Source organism: Gadus morhua, chromosome 21 (assembly GCF_902167405.1).
Source record: "Gadus morhua chromosome 21, gadMor3.0, whole genome shotgun sequence".
NCBI lineage: Eukaryota > Metazoa > Chordata > Actinopteri > Gadiformes > Gadidae > Gadus > Gadus morhua.
In genome coordinates this window covers 6,453,607-6,475,698 of record NC_044068.1, presented here as the reverse complement: position 1 = coordinate 6,475,698, position 22,092 = coordinate 6,453,607, and the positions used below count along the sequence as shown (strand labels likewise).

Genomic DNA, 22,092 nt, shown 5'->3' with positions numbered 1-22,092 from the left:
AATCACTGTGTGCATTTATCTATTCCTCCATTAATATGCATGGGAAACAGACAACGCTCAGAGCTGTCCAATCAGGTGCCAGGAAAGTCTTTTGGTCTTAGGCCGGGCCTTCTCACGTTCTCTCTGCTCTTAAAGCTGCGGCGACGTGATTCCACGTTACTTATTCCTTCACACGGGTGGTGAGCCGGCTGAAAACACCACCACACCTTACGCTACGAGCCGAGCCGCCAACACCACCCACCCTTAACTGCAGAGCGGGCTCAGTCAACTCGGAGGTAGACAGGGATGAACATATGCTGGGGGGCATGATTCGAAGGAATCGGATGTAAACGTCAACAGCCTATGAAGTCACCAGCATTTGTTGATGATTCAGGAGTGCCTCTTCAAACCAAGCTCTCGATCCTCCAACCTGAGGTTGGTTCAAAGCTCAGTTCAAGGTGCTGTGCTCAAACTGGGCGAAAAGGTTCGCTGGTTTGATGCCCGATGTCGGCAGTGCACCTGTAAGCGTCCTTGAGCGAAAGCTTAAACCCTTGCGTTGGCTCCTCCCCAAGTGCTTACCCCTTAAGTCCGTTTGGATGAAAGGGTTTTGCCCACGGACTAAATGCTAAAATAGTGCGCTTGCAAGGCAAGCACAAAATGGTTCCCGTCCGTGGCGATGTGCCAACATTTCTAATAGTTTTCCTACAAGTTTTAAACGCATATCTTCCCCTCCACTCACATATACATCGTCCCGACTCAGCGGCCATTCCTCCTCCAAAGGAAGTTTTTCAAAAAGTTTGGCCAAAATAGCATGAGTCAAAGGTCAAAGTAGCATGTGTCAGAGATCAAAGTAGCAAGTGTCAAAGGTAAACGAAGTACGTGTCAAAGGTCAAAGTAGACCGTGTCGAAGGTCAAAGTAGCATGTGCCAGTGGTCAAAGAAGCAGTTGTCAGAGGTCGAAGTAGCACATGTCAGATTTCAGAGTAGCACGTGTCAGTGGTCAAATAGACTGTGTGAGAGGTCAGAGTAGCATGTGTCAGAGGTCACAGTAGCATGTGTCAGAGGTCAAAGTAGCACGTGTCAGAGGTCAAAGTAGCATGTGTCAGAGGTAAAAGTAGCACACGTCAGAGGTCAAAGTAGCATGCGTCAGTGGGTAAAGTAGCACACGTCAGAGGTCCAGGTAGCACATATCAGAGGTCAAAGTAGCACGCACCAGAGGTCAAAGTAGCATGTGTCAATGGTCAAAGTAGCATGCGCCAGAGGTCAAAGTAGGACGTATCAGAGGTCAAGGTAACACGTGTCAAAGGTCAAATTAGCACGTGTCAGAGGTCAAAGTAGCATGTTGCATCAGTGTGTGTGGCTAAAGGTCACGGTGCCCCTAAGCTCCAGCCGAACCCTGAACCTACCTCTCCACGTGGTCCAGGTTGCCCGCGGCCCCCAGCCCGCCGATGGTGTACAGCTTGCCGTCGTACACCAGGCTGTTGTGTCGGCAGCGGGCCACCGTCATGCGCGACACCAGGTTCCAGTTGTCCAGCAGGGACATGTAGCACCACACGTCCGCCACCGCCACGCCCGACTCTGTGCCGCCTGCGCGGAGAGAGAGAGAGAGAGACAGAGAGACAGAGAGAGAGAGAGACAGAGAGAGAGAGAGAGAGAGAGAGAGAGAGAGAGAGAGAGAGACAGAGAGACAGAGAGACAGAGAGACAGAGAGAGAGAGAGACAGAGAGAGAGAGAGAGAGAGAGAGAGAGAGAGAGAGAGAGAGAGAGAGAGAGAGAGAGAGAGAGAGAGAGAGATTGTGAGAGAGTGAGTCCGGGTGAGCGATATGCAGTGTGAACCCATGACATCCGTTGACCCCCCCCTTTTTCCTCGTCGTTAAGGAGCCATTGACTACACACACATGCGATGAAACAGGTCGGTGCGCAAAGTACGTTTTAATCAGGAGAACATCTGATTTGGACCGGACATCTGTCTGGTGGGATCGCCGATGAGTCAACCACAAGTCAGCCAGCCATTGCGCCGTCCCACCAGTCACCCAGCTGACCAGTCTTCCAGGCAGCCCATCCATCCATCAACCCACCCACCCAGCCAGCCACCCACCCAGCCAGCCAGCCAGCCAGCCAGCCAGCCAGCCAGCCAGCCAGCGAGAGGGTGCAGCCGGCTCACACTCTCCGATGCTCCCAGCCTGATCAGAGCGGCTCCTCAGGCAAAGTGCTGCGACACGCACACTGCCAGCAGCGCTCCGGTGAACCCCCTTTCTTATGGCTAGATCATGGCTCCTTGATTGGGGGAGGCAGCACACGCATAAACACACACACACACACACACACACACAAATGTACTCACACACACATACATGCAGGCATGCACGCACGCATGCGTGTGTGCGTGCCTGCATGTACGTGTGTGTGCATGTGTGTGTGTACGTACACACGCACATGCATATGTGTTTCTGTACGTACATAAACACACGCGCACACACACACACACGAAAAACACACAAACACACACACACACAGGTACACACACACGCACAAGAGCGCACCCACCCACACACACACACACACAGACCTCGGAATCCAACTCCCCATTCGCCCTCCTCTGACCCCTTCGCCCCCTCCATCCCCCCCCCCCCTACCCTGGATCTGCAAACACCCTCCAGACTCGTAGTGACCTGTACCCACGTCCCAAACACACATTTACATATATATGAAGAGAGGGAGAGGAGCATGGAGGGTGGGTGGGTGAGGTCGGAGGCAGAAGATGAGGAGGAGGAGGTAAAGGTAAAGTTGGAGGAGGAAGAAGAGGAGGAAGAGAAGTAGGGGGTTGAGGTGAGGGAGGAGGAAGAAGAGGATGTATACGATGATGAGATGGTACATGGAAGACTAATCCTGTTGCTGTTCCAGCTGGTGAATGTCATGGTTTGAGAGGCATACAGGGGAACCATGCAACTGTACTATGGAAAGGGGAGGAACTACCGTAGAGAGAGAGAGAGAGAGAGAGAGAGAGAGAGAGAGAGAGAGAGAGACGGAGAGAGACAGAGAGAGGTGTGTGTGAAAGCGAGGTGTGAAAGTGAGGGCGAAACAGAGAGAGAGTCCGAGCGGTGGCTTTGTAAGGGAGAAGAAATGATAAGGTGTGGACCACTGCGGTGACTGCGGAGCACACAGAAAAAAACCAAGGAGAAAAATGAAAGGCTCTCAGAGAGCAGGTCAGGAATAGAACGATGTTGTTGCTCACACTCGCTGCATCTCCGTGTTCTTGTGATTTATCAGCCGACAGGGAATACAGTGAATACACGAAACGGGTGCAACTCAATAGCTTGAATTCTCCCTTTGTTCTGTTGTGCCCTTTAGTTTACGGCAAAAAAAGGATTGGAAGGAAATAATAATGGTAATCTTCATTTTTTTTGTTCGATAAATAATAATACAAATAAAACACTGCGGTTTATGGTGTTCCCCATACAGACACCAATGCACGCCAATTTCCTGTTTCCTCTCAACTAAGGCGCCGAGAACACAGAGCGGCATCACAACAGACGCAGACTCTTCTGAAGCGCCTTGGCAGAGTGCTTTGTGAGAGCTGTGTGGACCCCCTGTGAAGCGGGGGGGGCTGTGTGCACAATTGTGCCTTTTAAACTGATTTAACGGTTAAAATGGACACGGCGAGACGCGGAGCACCGGGATTGCTTTTCATTTTTTTTTTAAACAAACCTTCATCTCCTTAAACTGACAAAATCGGCTTCTCCTCATTGTTGGCCATTTAGTCACGACGCGTAAACACGTCCGAAAGTTTAACGTGTTTTAACCTGAAACTGAACTTTGTGGGCGGTCTCTAGACTGAAGGTAAAGCACAAGACGTATTATACCACCAGGTGTGATTGTGATTAGCCATTACAAGCCTTTTTGAAGCACACGCCTAGGAGGAAACGCCCACTTGTGATGTCAGAAGAGGCAGATTTCAAAACGGCTTGCATTGTCCAATCACAATCACCGCCCCGTGGTGTAATATGTCACCATTTAGGGAGTATCTTCTTGCCCTCTGGGTGGCTACGGTCAGGGGGGGTGTCATAATTACACGGCCTGTAAAGGCCTTCGAGACTGTATCTGTGATTAAGGACTAAACAAATAAAATTGAATTGAATTGAATTGAATACCTGATAGGTAGATGTTGTCCCCGGACGAGATGACGCTGAAGAACTCGCGGTCGTAGAAGGGGAGGCTGGCTAGAGGGTACCACTTGCTGTTCTGGGGGTTGAAGCACGCCACCGCGGTCAGGGAACGCTGGTTCATCCCGATGGCCTGGCGCCCCCCCACCAGCACGATGACCTCCGCCACGCCTGGATGGTAGAGTCCCATAAAGCATGAGATAGGACGGGGGGGGGGGGGGGGGGGGGAGATAGAAAGAGAGAGAGAGAAAGAGCGAGAGCGAGAGAGAGAGGGAGAGAGAGAGAGAGAGAGATTGAGAGAAAAGAGAAAAAAGAGAAAAGAGAGTGCGAGAGAGAGAGAGAGAGAGAGAGAGAGAGAGAGAGAGAGAGAGAGAGAGAGAGAGAGAGAGAGAGAGAGAGAGAGAGAGAGAGAGAGAGAGAGGTAAATGGAGAGAGAGAGAGAGAGAGAGAGAGAGAGAGAGAGAGAGAGAGAGAGAGAGAGAGAGAGAGAGAGAGAGAGAGAGAGAGAGAGAGAGAGAGAGAGAGAGATTCAGTGAGATTTAATCAAACCAAGAAATAAAAGGACAAAAGGACTTTCAGCGTTTCAGGGTGGAAAGTGTCACAGAAGCACAATAACCAGCGAAATAACCCAGAGACGAACCGGCCCCACAAACTTTTTTCTTACCCACCGTCGCCGCAGACGAATAAAACCCAGCGCATGACGCTTTCATTATCCGACACCAACAGAAAAAGATATTGATTCGCTTATATTCTATATTTGAAAAGAAAAACGAAAACACATTCGCACTCACCATAAGTCATCTTCACACAGATATTAACCTTGCCGTCCCGTACGGACAGACAGGCACAGACAAATAAGCAGCAGGTTAGTCGTCCCCCCCCCACCCTCTCGCCGAGTCAATATAGTCCTGCCCCGCCGAGGCAAGAAACTTAACGCAAAGTGGAGAATAAACTTTTGCCTCTTTGTCTCTGGGAAGGTGGTGCCTTGTTAAGTAGGGGAAGTATAACTCAATTATGGAGACTGATGGACCTGCCAGATGTTCGGCCACACAGCAGAGCCACAGTTTCCCCGCTGTGGATAACAGCGAGCTGACCCACGCACACACACACACACACACACACACACACACACACACACACACACACACACACACACACACACACACACACACACACACACACACACACACACACACACACACACACACACACACACAAACACACACACACACACACACACACACACACACACACACACACACACACACACAATCTCTCTTTGTCTCTCTCGCTCCCTCTCCCTCTCTCTCTCGTACACACACAAATAAACACACAGGTTCACATGAGTCACACCTTCATATCAAGAGACTCACTCTCTTGTACATACACAGACAATGCAACACACACACACACACACACACACACACACACACACACACACACACACACACACACACACACACGTTTGTCTTGCACCTTTATTGCACTATACTATTTGCCAGATAGGACTCTGCCTGGGAGAATCATCAAATCAATAGGTGTGAAGCAATGTGTGTGAGTGTATGTGTGTATTTGTGCGTGTTGTACGTGTGTGTGTGTGTTTGTAGTGATGAGTGTCATTCCCCATGTGCACTCTCCTCCCATCCGCTGAAGAGGCTTGTCTTACTGGAAAGGTTGCAGAGAGAGAGAGAGAGAGAGAGAGAGAGAGAGAGAGAGAGAGAGAGAGAGAGAGAGAGAGAGAGAGAGAGAGAGAGAGAGAGAGAGAGAGAGAGAGAGAGAGAGAGAGAGAGAGAGAGAGACATTCTCATCCATGGGTCAAGTGCACTCCCTCACACCCTCCTCATTTCCCGGGGCAGCCAATACAACCACACGTGTATGTGTGTGTGTGTGTGTGTGTGTGTGTGTGTGTGTCTGTGTGTGCAGTAGTGCACACTATGAAAGGCACCAGTGAGGCGACTGTGGACCTTTCCCTCCCTCTCTGTCTCTCTCTCTCTCGGGGTAGGCTTCACTAGGCAGCGGATGAGGCTGGGGAGACGGCAAACAGAAATGAACTCAGTGTTTTTTTACCAGCAGGGCAGGGGCCGGTGGGTCTACAGAGCTAGACGGAGCATGGGGGGGTGAGAGAGAGAGAGAGAGAGAGAGAGAGAGAGAGAGAGAGAGAGAGAGAGAGAGAGAGAGAGAGAGAGAGGGAGAGAGAGTGTAGTGAATTTAATCTAATGAGGAACTCACTCTTTTCCAAATTGGGATTAATTCACCTGTAATTCCCCAATATGCCCCCCAATGACAAGCTGAAACGTCCCAGTGCTCCGTACTGGCAGCCCAGTATGGCAGTCCTTTGCAAGCTTAGGGCCGATGGGTTTCTACATGTCGCTGTTATATCTTAATAAGCTTCGGAAATATACACATGTTGTTTTTCTGTCCTGCCAATAAGGCACTTGAGAGGATGAAGACTCCACGAGGGACGCAGGGGTGAGAAAAGCGCGGGGGAGATAACATGAGTGAGTAAGCTTGAGAGAGAGAGGGAGAAGGAGAGGTAGAGAGGAGGCGGGCAAGAAGTGTTAGGGGAGCGAGGAGAGAGGAGAGAGACAGTCAGAGAGACAGGGAGAGAAAGATATACAAAAAAGAGACAGAGTAAGAGACGGAGTAAAAGAGAAGAGAGAGAGAGGAGAGAGACAGTCAGAGAGACAGGGAGAGATAGATACACAAAAAGAGACGGAGAGTAAGAGACAGAGAAAATGAGGAGAGAGAAAGTCAGAGAGAGACATATATACAGAAAGAGGGAGAGAGTGAGGGAGAGATGGGGGTTGGGGGTTGAAGGTTGGAGGTTGGGAGAGAGAGTGTGCGTAGAACAAAGAGGTGTGACGAGAGAAGGCGAAAACGAGAGGGCGAGAGAGGTTAGTACAAAGATAGAGAGGAAGAGGTCGAGATAGGTTAGGACAGATATAGAGAGGGAGAGGTCGAGAGAGGTTACAAGAGAGATATAGAGCGAGGGCAGGAGAGGTTAGAAGAGAGATATAGAGAGGGTTAGAGAGAGGAAGGTGTTGAAAGAAAGTGTTATTAAGAGGCAAGTCTGGCGCACAGTAGATAGAAGTGAGATGGAGAGAGCGAGAGAGAGAGGCTGAGACTGAGAGCGAGGACGATAGAGACAGCGAGCAGGAACAAGAGCGAGGAAAAAAAGAGCCAGTAAAGAACATTGAGACAAAAACAGGAAACTAAAACGAGGGAAGAAAAAAACAAAAGCCAAGCCCTTGGCCTCAGCAGCACCTTGATCAATATGGCTGTTGACACACATCCATTGACATTGCCTATCCTCTCTATTGAAAACGCCGGCATTGAGTTGACTTTATCTTATCCTCGCTCTCACTTTCTAAAACTTGGTATATACACCAGCTGTGATGCCTTTCTGCCTCTCCTAAGCTGGTAAAATACACAGGGAGCTCCACCTCGAGATGAGAGGGGAAAGAACATCCGAGGAGACAGGTAGAAAGAAAAGGAGTTGGAGAGAGAAGGAGAGAGAGAGAGAGAGAGAGAGAGAGAGAGAGAGAGAGAGAGAGAGAGAGAGAGAGAGAGAGAGAGAGAGAGAGAGAGAGAGAGGGGACAGAAAGAGATAGAGAAGAGAGAAAGAGAGATCAATCTCTCTCTCTCCCCCCCCCCCCCTCCCCCCCCCCCCCCCCCCCCCCCCCCCCAGAGTAAAAGGCATAATATGAAAGAAAACCAAAAACCAGGATTATATTATCCGGCACGGTTGATGTGACGATGAAAGACTTAAGAGCGCAAGTTTAAAAATAGGACCAAAAAATGAAGCCAACAACAAAAGACTCGGGAGGGAAATTGGATTGACTGAATGGTCGAGCGCCACTCACAGCAGACAAATGATGTGCTGACTAAGAAAAAAAATGATCACCTGGTCGCCCCTACTGTGGTCGCTACCGTGGCAACCTGACCCAGCTTCAAAGCCTTCCACCTCTTCCTCCTCCTCCTCCTCCCTCTCCTCCTCGTTCATCTATTGTGGCACTCGTAGAACACAGTGTTCTCTCTCCTTTTATACCAATTAGTCCTGTCTTTCCTTCGCTTTCAACATCCCGGAAGAGCCGGCGCTATTTTCCATCCTGCTGACCTCCGGTCAATCCGCTGTTTATTATTATAAGCTTGAGCATACTTCACCATTTTTTTATAAAAGGAAACAACAGCAAGAAGGGTTTAACGATCAGTCCCCGGTCCATCACTTAGCAGCTTCAACGGGAGCCTCTTAAATCGAAATGTACATGAATAACATTCATTTAAATAATCATATGGACGAATCCGACTATTATCATTGTCCTAAATGCTTTTATTTTTTAAGTACGACTCGTTTAACCTTTAAAAAAACACCAAGAGCAAGACAAAAGGAAGCGGGTTCTCAGAGTCTTACTGTACATCAAGGGACCGACAGCTGCCCGTACTGGCAGGACAGACCCTGCCGAACCCGGGGGCCTACCGGAGCAAAACGTCCAATTAAGGAGGGTCTTAAGCTACCAGTCATCCCTGTCTTTGGTGGGTCCGGAACACGAGCTCCCGTGCCGAACGACATGTGTTTTTATCATCATCCGGCTCTCTCTCCCCGGGACCTGCAGGGTTTTTTCCGCTGCCTGTGAGTTTCCACATGGCCGAGCCCGTCAGGACGTATCCAGATCCGGAACGCCGCTGCCGCCGCCGCCGCCGCCTCGTAGCTTTGACCTCGCTAGCCAACGGAGCTCGAGGAAGGAGCAAGCAAACGCCAGCCAATAGCGTCGCAAAGATAAGCCTGGAAACAGCACTGGTGTTAAAAAAAAAAGGTCAGAACACAATCTAAAGACAATCTGAACAGGAATCTAACAGCGCCAGCGACCTCAACATAATGGGATCCAGGAACCTGACCCAAGCAACACAATGCAACACAATCTATGGAGATGATCTCCCAATCTAACACTGAGTCGATGCAGTCACCATTTAGCTTAACTTCAAAGGATCCGACGCACTCTGATTGAACGCAAAACAGCCGAACAAACACAGGGGGAATACATTATCCCATCCTACACAACCCAACGCATCCAGCACATCCATACTCTAATAAAGCTCTTAACAATAAACACAATGCCTTTGAAGACCAATTTAATAAAGGAAAGATAGAAAAAAACTGTGACGCACAAATGAATAGAAAAAGCGTTTTCAATCATCTGGAATCTATGGAAGTGGATTAGGGCCACGTGTGACAAAAGATGTTCTGAGGTTAGCTCAGAATTCTGACTTTGTTCTCAGAGTTCTGACCTTAAACCACATCAAATGTGGCCCTAGTACTTTTCCATAGGAATCAACCCTAAGAAGACACTCCATTCTTTCAAACTGCAATCACAGAGTGTGGGCGAGTGGGGAGTCTGACGGCCGAGAGAGCTCTCGAGACGGACTCGTCTGGAACGCCGAACTGCGGTTGACGGCGTCCCGTGGAGCGTGCCCGCGACCGCACATGCACCGCGAGCGCCTGACAGCGTTAGGGCCCGGCGTGGGGGCCGGGGCCGGGGCCGGGGGCCACTCACTCAGAATAAGTGTGACGTGCGAACCCTGGAACGGATTTACCTCATTCTGCCATAACCTGCTGTCACACCTGAGGGGGAGCTCAGGCACACACACACACACACACACACACACACACCTGCGCTATCCCACGGGTGTGCACACACACACACACACACACATACACACCTATAGACGTGCACACACGCACACACACAGGGAAAGACACGCATGCATGCACAGGGAAAGAAACATGTACGCACACTCAGATGCACACACACACACACACACACAGAGAAAGACACACATAACGCACACCCACATACTGGGAAAAGACACACATGGACACACGCACACACACACACACACTAATAAAGTTGGATCTGCAAGTAAAGTGGTGGGTGGATGGATATGGGATCAGGACGTCTTTCTGCCCTCCCCCCCTCGGCTACTGCGGGCCTCCCAAATACCGTCTCACCTCGTTATATCTCTCCTCCTCCTCCTCCCCTCCTCCTCCTCCTCCCCTGACCCCCGCGCTGCTCATCTCCTTCTCTCTCCTACCCTGCAGCTCTGACCCCCCCCCCTCCCTCTCTCCCAATCACCACACCCCCCTCCCCTCTCTCCCCCCCTCCCCTCTCTCTCCCCCTCCCCTCCTCCCCAACACCCAGCCCCACCTCGCCCCTCCCTCTATCTCTCTTCCTCACCATCACCCCTCCCCACCTCCCCTCTCCCTCCCTCTCTCTCTCTTTCCCCTCTCTCCCCCCTCTCCCCCTCTCTCTCACCCTCTCTCCATATCCCTCCCTCCGTCTCTCTCTCTCTCTCTCCCTCTCCCTCTTCCAAGTCCTCTCTCCTCCCTCACCCCGTTTTCATTTGCGCCCACTGATGGCCCACGCCTTCCCCCCGCTGTAGCAGCCCCCCAGGGAGACAGCGGTAGGGGGGGGGGGGGGGGATTTAGTGGTTGGCGGTGGTGGTGTTGTTGGTGGAGGGGGGGGGGGTGTTGTAAGCGTTGCGGAGGTCTTTCAGACTAACAACAACAACACCAACAACAAAAGGTTTTCGCACCCGAGAGAATTCCAGCGGGGGGTGGGGGGGGGGCATCCGGGCCTGTCACAACTTCCACTCCCACCCCCCTCCCGACACCACCTCCCGCGGTGCAGGTGTAGAGGTTAACTACCCCGCTCAAGTGCACATCGGGGGACCGGGGGGGGGCTGGTGGACTAGGAGGTAGGGGTGGTGGGGGTGGTTGGGCACAGGTCGGTTCTCTGCGGCTCACATCAACAGCTCCGACGCCGGCGGGGAGCGTGGCAGTTGGGGTGAGGGTTGGCTTCCGTGGCAACACCACTCCGGCCGTCCTCCAACGGGAGCAGGAGGCGTGGCCAAACTACTCTGCCCTCATATCTCGTGTTCATCTCTGTATTCACTCACTCACACTCTGTACCACCTTGTTTGTTCTTATTCTCCATTTCTCTCACATCGTTCTCTCACATCGTCTCTCTCTCTCTCTCTCTCTCTCTCTCTCTCTCTCTCTCTCTCTCTCTCTCTCTCTCTCTCTCTCTCTCTCTCTCTCTCTCTCTCTCTCTCTCTCTCTCTCTCTCTCTCTCTCTCTCTCTCTCTCTCTCTCTCTCTCTCTCTCTCCCCCCCCCCCCCCCTCCCCAGAGGCCCATTCGTCCTAATCCTATCAGATCCGTCCCAGGGTGCTAATTTGCTGTGTTGGTGATCACATGCCCCGTTGGCTGCAGCTAATGTCAAGGAGATGCAATCTCTGTGTCAGCATGTGTGTGTGTGCTTGTGTATGTGTGTGTCTATGAGAACAAAACACCGATCAATTCACTAATTGGTAGCGGTGTAGTTTCGCAAATCCGACTTTAGACATTACAAGCTAAAGACAGACGTGCTCAAATCTGTGTGAACGGGGAGTTTGATTTTCTATCGCTTCATATTTGTTTTTTATCAATCTCGTGCTACTGGGGGCGGGGATCTGTAAGTGCCTACTTGGCTAGCAACAGTAAACACAATCCCGGCCAGCAGTAGTAAACTGTGAGAAAGTGTCTGTAAAGGTGTCAAATCAATATCTCTGAAAACCAAACAGGAAAGAAGAAGGCAGTTTCTGGTCTCCAGCCCAGACTCTGTGCCGTCCCCCCGTCCCCCCAAGAAGTTCTGTGGTAACATCGTAGGACTGCTGGGTCCGAGATGAACGGGGGCGCCTCTAACTCTTTCAGTTAGCGACGTATCTGTAACTGATGTGTATTACCGCCATAACCGCAATAATGGCCTATCTTCTATTATGCAACGCAGTTCAAAGACAACATGTCCGCGTACTTCCCTAAAGGCCGAAGAGTAGCCCGACGGATGAAAATATAACACACACACACACTCCCCCTCAACATACACACAGGCATAACGATGGATAGGTGCCTGATGAAGACAGCTTTTTTGTTCTTTAAGCTGCGATCTCTGGTCGGGGTAAGTCAAGGAGAGACACTCGTCATCATCAGCCAATCATACAACTAGGGATGTCCGATATTGGCTTTTTTGCCGATATCCGATATGCGATATTGTCCAACTCTAAATTTTCGATTCCGATATCAGCCGATACCGATGTCGATATTTGGGTTATTTTTCCTCAAACCTAATTTAGGTAACATTACATATCTCCTGTTGTGGAATTAACACAACATGCTTAATGTTATTGTGATGCCCCACTGGATGCATTCTTGAATGCAACAAGGCTTTCCAATGTAAACATTGTCTGTGCAAAATAAGAAAAATACTTCAACTTAATTTAAGGGAAAAGTGCCATGTTTATTTTTATTTTTTTAATGGTCTCAGACAACAGTTTGGATTACACTCTCCCTGAGATAATCTTGACAATGCCCACAACAAATAGGGCAAACTTGACTTCACAAATGATAAAACATTGTACCTGAACAACTATGTGCAACATAGCAGTATGTTTCTTTAACTAAAACTCAATAACCTTAATTGAATAAATGCACAAATATGAGTCAATTACAATGTGCACTGTACTGCACAATTTTGAAAACATTTATTTGAGCTATAAAAAAAAATAAAAAAAATAAAAAAAATCGGTTTTAAGGCAAAAGAAATCCGATACCGATATTGACAGATATTACATTTTTATGCTAATATTGGGCCGATAATATCGGTGGGCCGATAATATCGGACATCTCTACATACAACCCTTTCAAATGGTCATTGGGAGTTGGATTGAATGCATTTGTGATATGCTTGTATGAGTGTGCTTGTATGAGTGTGTATGCAGTGTGTATTGGATATGTGTGTGTATGTGTATGTGTGTGTGTGTGTGTGTGTATATGTGACTGTGTACGTGTATGTGACTGTGTATGTGTTTGTCCATGTGTATGCGTGTATGTGTGTGCGTGTGCTCGCGTGTGCACAACCCATACCCGGTACTTAAATATAAAAAGGCTATTCTATCCATCCTGCCGCTCTCCTTCTTCTCTGTCTTCTATCGCACTGTTTCCAATCCCTCCTGCTCCTCCTATTTACTTGCGATTGAAAGAATGGCCTTGTCTGGCGGCAATCACTTTTCCAAAAGGTCAAGATGGAGACAGACAATGTTTCCTCAGATTCTCCCTCAGCCTCGCTCCTATAGGAGGATCTATAAGACCGGAGGCTGGCCGCCATCTCATCCCGACTTAGCTTGTTGATGTTACATTTATGATCCAAGATAGCCGTGTTTGCTTGAGATTCTATCCGATAAGCCGCCCGGAAGATCGGAATCTCGGACCCACCGTCTCGCAGCCTCCTGTGAATACCCCAGCACTTATTTTCTCTCCATCTTTTTTATTTTCTCTTTCTTATTCGCGCTCCCACTTCCACCCTCAGAATACAAAGTCGGAATAGGACAAAGAATTCCGACGGATAGGACCGTTAACTCTGTTAAAGCGAGTCCGAGCAGGATCGGCCCAGGGGGGCCGTCCAACCGACGGCGAGTTCCGCTCCGACATTTCTGGCACATTCTATGATGTCCTGTTTGTTCTGTCTAGCTTTTAACGCTTCTTTCCCCCGGTTTCATGCGGGAGGCCCGAGCTCATCTCACGCTACATCGACTCCGAAAAGACAAAGCAGCCTGAATGATCACCCAGAGCGAGGCACTAATCAACGCCAGCTCAGAGCCAATACAGGGCTTCTTTATAATTGTCCTCCGATCCAATCGACAGCCTCCCCTCTTAGTGTCAGACACGCTCGTAATGGTGCAAGGGGGGAGGGGCCTGGGTAGCCTGGGTAGCTCTAGAGCTCAGGCAGAAAAAAGCAAAATAACAAAAGAGAGGAAGGACAATAACTTAAATCACGGAGGGAGATAAACACTCAAGGGGAGGAAGGTGGATGGGGGGGGGGGGGGGTGGTCAGGAAACGATGTTGTAAAGAAGACAACGTGAAGTCTCGGTGTCGCGTGAGCCGTTTGCCAGCAGGGGGCAGTACCTCGCGAAAACACGGTCTCCCGCGGCTATTTCTTTATTTTATTTTACCGTTCGCCACACGAGGTGTGAACAACGCGCTCTTCTGGATTTTTTACGCTGTGGGATCGGCTGTCTGCAGCGCCGGGCGACTAGCAGAGGTGTAAATGACAAGAATATAATATCACCGTGGGGGTTTTCACCAGTGGAACAGCCAGGGTCTTGTTTTATGCTCTCCGCTGAACGCTTTGGAACCCAGTCGGGGCTGCTGCGGTGATTGTGTGCGAATAACATGAAATTTTCCCTCTTTGGTACGAATACGGCGCGGGAAAAGCGGTGCGATATATTGAGCCAGCAGGTGACAAAATACGCTTGATAACTTTCTGATTGTAATGTTTTTGGATCGCGTTCACTGCTGATTAATTGGAAGTCTCCTGCACCACAACCCCTGGTTCTGTCGAGAGGCGTTGGGAGGAGATGGGTAGCAGAAAACATGACAGAAAGTATTTTTCTGTATGCATTTGATGAAATAGTGTTTGGGAGACATTATATCATTACAAGGCATCAAAGCGGCGTTTAGGGGGTGTTGAACGTTACAGAGGAGAGTATTTCTACTCCTCTTTTGATGCTACCCCCCATGGTGTGTGTGTGTGCGTGAGAGGGTGCGTGTGTGTGTTTCATGTTGCATATCACCTTTGAACATTCCCGACGAGGCCGTGGAATTGGTCAGTGAGGGAAACGGTGGGGCTGTTAGCAAGCGTAGCTGTTTCGATTTTGACAGTAACTAAGATATTTCGTGAAAATGTTCGATCCTGTCTGTGTGTGCCACATAGTTGCCAGACACAAACACAGACACGCAAATAGTTTCAAGCAGGCTTCCATGTGTGTGCGTGTGTATCCATGTCAACATTTGGTGATGTGAATCTGATTGTTTGTGCATGTGTGTTTGCTTGCGCAAGAGAGCGATCGAGAGAGAGAAAAAGAGTTTGGGCCTTTCAAGCTCAAACACTACCGGTGAAATCCTCTTACGTGGCTCTAGGTAATAGGTAATACTTTAGTATAACTACCCTTATGTTTATTCCCGCATGAGGTTTATTACCACAAGTTGTAGCTTTAATAGCAGTCCTAGTCGCAGTATTAGCATCATGACTCATTTCGCCTGGAGGAAAATGAATGTAATAGGTAAAATATGCCGTCTGTCTCTGTCCATTTGCGAACCTTTTCATCTCAACTTCAGTCACTTCCCACACGGAGAGCGAGCAACATCAAAAACCTCCTTCTCGTGACACACACCGCTAAACCGCGTACACCCGGCAAAACATTTGTGAGCAAACTGCCGGCCCAGTTGCTAAGCCCCTGAATCTAATGACAGCTCATCAGATAGCTCACCCGGAATCTAATTAGTGCTAACACGCTAATGGATTCACATACTGTACACAAGGCATGAGGGATTCACTGAGTGGCGCTATAAGCGTTTCATGGAGCGGATAAACAGTATATATAGAACACATGTAAGCTCATAAGCTTGTTGTTGGATATAGGAAAGAGAATGAAAGCGTTAATGACAATATGTTTAAGCTATTGGGAATTGTATGTTTAAACGAACATCTGTGCGATTATTTTATAGGTGGTGTTTTATTTCCTATGTTGTAACTTTGTGTACTGCTGCCATAACTGACCATGGGCTCTCTTGAGAAGCTGATGTTTTTATCGCAAGGGATTAACCTTGTAAAAAAATATTACTTTTGAATCGGGATGGATAAGCACGCTCATGGGATCACCATGAACTTGATTTGTATATCCGCCTGATCCTCAACTGAAAAGGTTCCTTTATTTAAGTGAGTCGTGTGAATGAGCATAATAATTATCCTCATAGTTTTTCAAAATGTATCATGTTAAATATAGTCGACGTGCTGCCTTATATACATGGAGATCATATAATAGCACGAGTAAAGTAGTTAATTTCACATAATTGCATGAAGGTAAGATCAAGGTTTATAAGAAAATATATAACAACGCCGCAGCTTGTCTTGTAAGTAAAGCAATGGCTGGCTCGTAGAATAGCTGGATATGCATCGGGCTTTGAGATATTCTCGGTAGGTGTAATTGATAATTAGTTAAATAATAACTAATTACCCAGATTCTAAGTCCAGATCTAAGAGGGCGTTGATTACAACTTTTGCTTGATTAGTCTGCGGTTTTGAAAACATAATTGAATTAAACTCACAAAGATATGCTAATCTGTAATGCAGGCGACACACACACACACACACACACACACGCGCACACACACACTCACATTCACAGAAACACAAACACACAGAAATACAAATGTGAGCAAACACATATAAAACACACGCAAAAACATGACCACACAGATACAAGACACCGACTATTGATATCGATACCCAAACACACACGCATGCATGTATTCGTGTGTGCGTGTGTTTGCGCGTGCAAATGTGTGTTTGTGTGTGCGTGCCTTTGTGTGCACATTGAGGCCTTACAGCTAGAAGTGCTTGGCAAATGGCACCTCTCCTTTTCTTTCATCCGCATGGCAGAATTATCTTGTGAGCTCAGGTGGTGCCCTATCTGTTTATTACGTACAAACCCAATGACACACACACACACACACACACACACACACACACACACACACACACACACTCGACACAACTAAACCCATACCTTGCTTCTACTTGTGAACCGTCAGCAGAACTTTTCACTCCTCTACCTTTAACAGCATATATTAACTTTCTCAATTTGCCCCATCTCTCTGGCCTGTACCCATCATAAACTTGCTCGTTCACTCACGCACTCACTCACTCCCTCGTCTCGACTCTAATCGCCTCATCCCCCCTCTTCGCACAGTGTGTCCGTTCCCCGATCTCCATGAGTTTTGTTAGCAGCTGGAAAAACAAGGAACATCCGTACAGGCTATGGGTCTGTGTGTGTGTGTGTGTGTGTTTGTGCGTTTGCGTGCTTAAGTGTGGCAATGACATTGTGCATTGGCAGATGGCCACACACGGTCACACAAACTCACAGACACACACACTTAACCATCGTACTTGATCATACAACCACAAAACCACACATGCATACACACACACACACACAATTAACCCATTCATTCATTAACCCACGCTCATCAACACCCAAGGCATCTCTACCCGAAGGACACCACAAATTAATTAGTGCATAGAACCACCCACACACACAAGCAGACGGACACACATACACACACCAATATTGCTCACGCACACATTACGTTTCTTCTGATGTTGACAGTTCTCCATACGTGTGTTTTTTTGCGGGCCAGACAGTTTGTGCCAGACAGACTGTGCCAGTACAAGAGCCCTCGGCTCGGCAGCAGTTGAAAAACTTAAGAGAAGATAAGTACACATATTCCTGGACCATCTGGGGCCCCGCGTCTCGCAACACTCACCCTCTCCTCATCCAACCTATTTATAAAACCATGCTGCGTTTCACCGCTTCATAATCACCAGAGTGCTTAGAGGACATGCAGGATCGTCGACGAACACACATCACAACAAGGCTGCGAGCGTACACGGGGGGAAGAAAAAAAAAAACACACGCACACGAAAAACGCCTCGGACGAAGCGAGTGACGACCGGCACCCAACGCCCTCTCCCCCCCAGGGGGAGAACCCCGATCCCGGAGATAACAAAAAACAAACAAACGGCGGTTTGCGGATGCCTAGTGGGACGCCATCGCCGAACACTTAACCAACGCCACAAAGCGCTCCTTCTCGCACAACCAGGGCGGTGCGCACGCCGTATTAAGCCCACCCCGCCAATTAAACATGCAGAAATGACTACTAAACTGATACCATCAACCCCCAGGCCCCTTTTCCCCTCGAACCAACCCCCCCGGCCCCCCAAGCCCCCCGCCTGCGCCCCGCTTTGTTTACTGGCTAAATACGCGGTGAGCAGGGCCGCCACGCGGTCCGGCTGGTTAAACCGCCTGCTCGCTGTAACGCCAGTTCGTTAGGCAATTATCTCCATTCTGCCGAGCAGGAAATCAGTTACGCCGGACGCGCAAATGCCCGTCCGCCGCTAAGCCCATAATACCTCGCAGACGACGCAATTAAGAGAAAGCTCTTACCGAGGCAAAAGAGTCGGGGAGCCACGGCCAAACCCCCGACAAAAGGAGGGAAACAAATGATCTCACGGCCCAAAAAGCCATTCACGGGCGCCTGCTGATTGCGGAGGCCGAATGTCTGATTTTAACGGCGTAAACACGGCGTAAACAAATCGAAAAAGCGGGGCTAAGGGCGGCTGTCGGGGAGGCCAGCTGCGGCCGCAAACGCCAAACGACTGACTGGCAGCTTTTGCAGGGTAGGGGGTTGGAAACCCCTCGCCAATACGCCTGGTCCGTGTGGAAGAGCCGCCGGTTGGAGGTTGTTGGAGTTGTTTTAGTTTGGCCAACTCTGCACGGAACCGTCGGACCGGGACGGCCGCCACGGTCCGACGGCGCTCTCGTTGTTTTTGCTGTAATTTTCCCCACAAAAACGAACGGGGAAAAAAAAACAAAGCTCTCCCCTGAAAAAAGCAATGTCTCCGGGTGGTGAGCGGGCAAATCAAGCGTTGGCTCCAGCGGACGCATTAGCAGCGAAGGCATCGATACAAAGCTTTCATTTGAAGCGGTTGCGTTTTCTCCCTGTGGTGTGTTGGAATCAATGAAAGGGGGGGGGGGGGGGGGTGTAGTCGGTTCTGGTGGAGGCTGGTTCTCAGTGGTTGGATGCCTACCGACGGTACATGACCTGGCCTTGTTGCCGTGGAGTAAATAACAGAATGTGTACAAGTGGGAGTGTGGCACCGGGCCAAGTGTTCCCGGTCAACCGAGCCGGTGGGCAGCAATTTGTGCCTTTGGCCCCCCTTGCACCAAGCCAAGAGGAGCACCGGATTAATAATGTGTGTGTGTGTGTGTGTGTGTGTGTGTGTGTGTGTGTGTGTGTGTGTGTGTGTGTGTGTGTGTGTGTGTGTGTGTGTGTGTGTGTGTGTGTGTGTGTGTGTGCGTGCGTGCGTGTGTGTGTTTTTGTGTGTGCGTGTGTGTGACATTGTGCATGTTTATGTACAAAATATGTAAAAAGGCATGTGCATGTTGTTTGTTGAATTGTTATGAGCTTAAAGATGTTGTTGAATATCTATACATGCCCATATGTGATTTATTGTGTGTGTGTGTGTGTGTGTGTGTGTGTGTGTTTGTGTGTGTGTGTGTGTGTTTATATAATGTATGACATTTGGATAGAGGCCACATTTCTTATCCAAAGCATTTAAAATACTGTCAGAGTGCAAATGTTTCTCTGCATGGAAATGTTCTCTCAATTCCCAATATGTCTGTCACTCACTCTCTCTCTCCCTCTCTGTTCATCTCCCCTGTATGTCTCTCACCCGTCACTCTCCCCAGCTGTCCCTCTCTCTCCATCCCGCCCTTCATGTCACTCACCTTCCTCTCCCCCTCCCCATGTCTCTATCTCATCCTCTCCCCTTCCCCTCCACTCTCACCCTCCCTCACCCTCCCTCATTCCTCACCCTCCATCTCCACGTCTCTTTGCTTCCCTCCCTCCCTCCCTTCCTCCCCCACATGTATCTCGCCTCCCTCTCCCCCCCCCCCCTCGTGCCCAGCATCCCTTTATCTCTCCCTGCCTCCCTCCCCACTCTCGTACTCCCCCATGTCTCTCTCATTCCAAACCCTCTGTATCCCTCCACTCCTTCCCTCCCTCACATGTATCTCACCTCCCTCTTACTCCCCCTTTGCCCCCTCACCCAACCTCACCCTCCCATCCTCCACACACACACGTTCCATCAGCAGCGAGCATGACTATGGGCGGCAGTAGCTCGGGGGGTAGAGCGGGTTGCCGGGTAGCCTGAAGGTTGATAGTTTGATCCCCGGCTCCTCCTAGCTGAGTGTCGAGGTGTCCCTGAGCAAGGCACCACACCCTGACTGCTTCCGACGAGCTGGCTTTCGCCTTGCATGTTTGACGCCGCCGTCGGTGTGTGGATGAACGGGTGATTTTGAGGCAATAGTGTAAAGCGCTTTGGGTGGCCACTGGTTACAAAAAAAGCGCCATATAAATGCAGACCGGTCCATACGTCCGGTGCAAAACCACAACCGCCATGCTCATCCATCCATCCATCCATCCCTCCATCGACCCCCCCCCCCCCCCCCCCCACGGCGGCCCCTACCCACCTGCGGACAGCCGCGGCCGGCTGCGGGGCGTCTGCATGTCCTGGCGGGCGTGGGGCAGCATGTGGTACCGCTTGGCCTCGTTCACCAGGTCCCTGCAGGCCTCCGAGGACTTGATGAGCTCCTCGTTGTCCACCACGTTGAGCAGGTAGGACGGGTGGATGTACGGCAGCCGCACCACCGCCAGCAGCTCCGGCATATGCTGCAGGTGGAGGTGGAGGGGGGAGGGGGGAGGAAGAGGAGGAGGGGGGAGAGGGACATGTGTGTGTGGGGTGGGGGGGGGGGATGGATATGTGTGTGGGAGGGGAGAGGGGGGAGAGGGACATGTGTGTTGGAGGGGGGAGGAGGGAGAAGGACATGTGTGTTGGAGGGGGGAGGAGGGAGGGGGGGAGAGGGACATGTGTGTGGGAGGGGAGGTGGAGGAGAGGGAGGGAGGAGAGGGAGGGAGAGATTGTTATTGTTGTGCGTTTGATTTTTAGTGAAACCGGAATTTTTACGCCACAATTAGTTAATCTTTTTTTGTGACAAAGATGCACCGTATGTATTCATCAAAGAAAGCAGAAAAGTACACAGGCTATATCCATAAACATAAATATACTGGATGTGTAAAAGACATGCAAACACACACTTGCTAATTAAATTCAAACACAATCACAATGTGAAAAATGGCAAATCAACCAAATTAGAAAAAAGGTGTAAACAGGGAGGCAGCGATTGATTGATATTTTTAAAGGAACTTTCTTGAATAGATGCATGATACCCAAAAATACCTCCAGATAGAGAAAGGATTTTTAGAAATTATGAATTGACATATGTTTAGGAACGATAGCGAAAATAATCAAAGGAAAAAGAGGTAGCAGTAGAGAGAGAGAGGGAGAAATAGAAGTGCCTGAGCCAGTGAGACAAAAATAAAATATATAAAAAATCAGGTCAGCTGTGAAAAGGCCCTTACGGTCATCAAGGGAATACATGGACCAGAGAAAATAAAGAATAGAGGAATATTAATAATAGATAGCGCTAAGACAGGCAATAGATAGGCAATAGATCTCAATGGGCTCGCTTGCAAGGACCTGAAACCATTGGGGGGGGGAGTATGGCGAGGAGTTACGAGGAAAGGGAGCGAATCAAATACTCATGTCCAAGTATGTTCAACTAGGCAGATTATCGGCTTGTCTCGCTGTGCTGTCTTTCCCCCCCCCCTCCCCCGCACACACACGCAGATGCGAGCAATCACGCACAGGAGCATGCACACGTGCAATGCACGCGTGCAATGCACGCATGCGTGCACACACACATACGTGCACACAAGCACGCACAGACACAAACACGTGCACGGACACACACACACACACACACACACGTGAGCCCGCAAACACACTCAAGCACACGCAAACACACACACATTCACACACTAACACGCCGTGTTTACACAAGTGATCGAGGCAGCCACATGTAATTAACATGGTAATTAATAACAAGGAAAGGTGACTAAGCCTGGCACTGAACACTGGGAAGGGGGGGTACCGCCATCAGTCAGAGTGACACCTCTGCAGACGGTCTCATGTGGATACCGTGTCACACCTGCCTCTCACACACCTGGGCTGCTGTGTGTGTGTGTGTGTGTTTGTAGTGTGTGTGTGTGTTTGTGAGTCTATATGTGTTTAACACAGACAGGTCAGAGTGTTGCCATAGCAACATGGTCTCCAGCGCTATAGCTGCATTTTGCTAGTTTTGGAGTGACTCTTTCAGAGGGTGTGTGTGTGTGTGTCT

At 49.6% G+C, this 22,092-nt stretch overlaps 1 protein-coding gene across 1 annotated transcript in view; it reads right to left on the bottom strand.

Moving 5' to 3' along the window:
- Positions 1-1,384: 1,384 nt before the first annotated feature.
- Positions 1,385-22,092, bottom strand: part of klhl29 (kelch like family member 29) — a gene marked incomplete at its 3' end in the record, with an annotated part of 168,610 nt that continues 147,902 nt past the window's right edge. Inside the window, 3 exon segments of the mRNA XM_030345735.1 lie at positions 1,385-1,565; positions 4,130-4,312; positions 20,326-20,524. Of these exon segments, the coding sequence (XP_030201595.1) occupies positions 1,385-1,565; positions 4,130-4,312; positions 20,326-20,524 (563 nt within the window).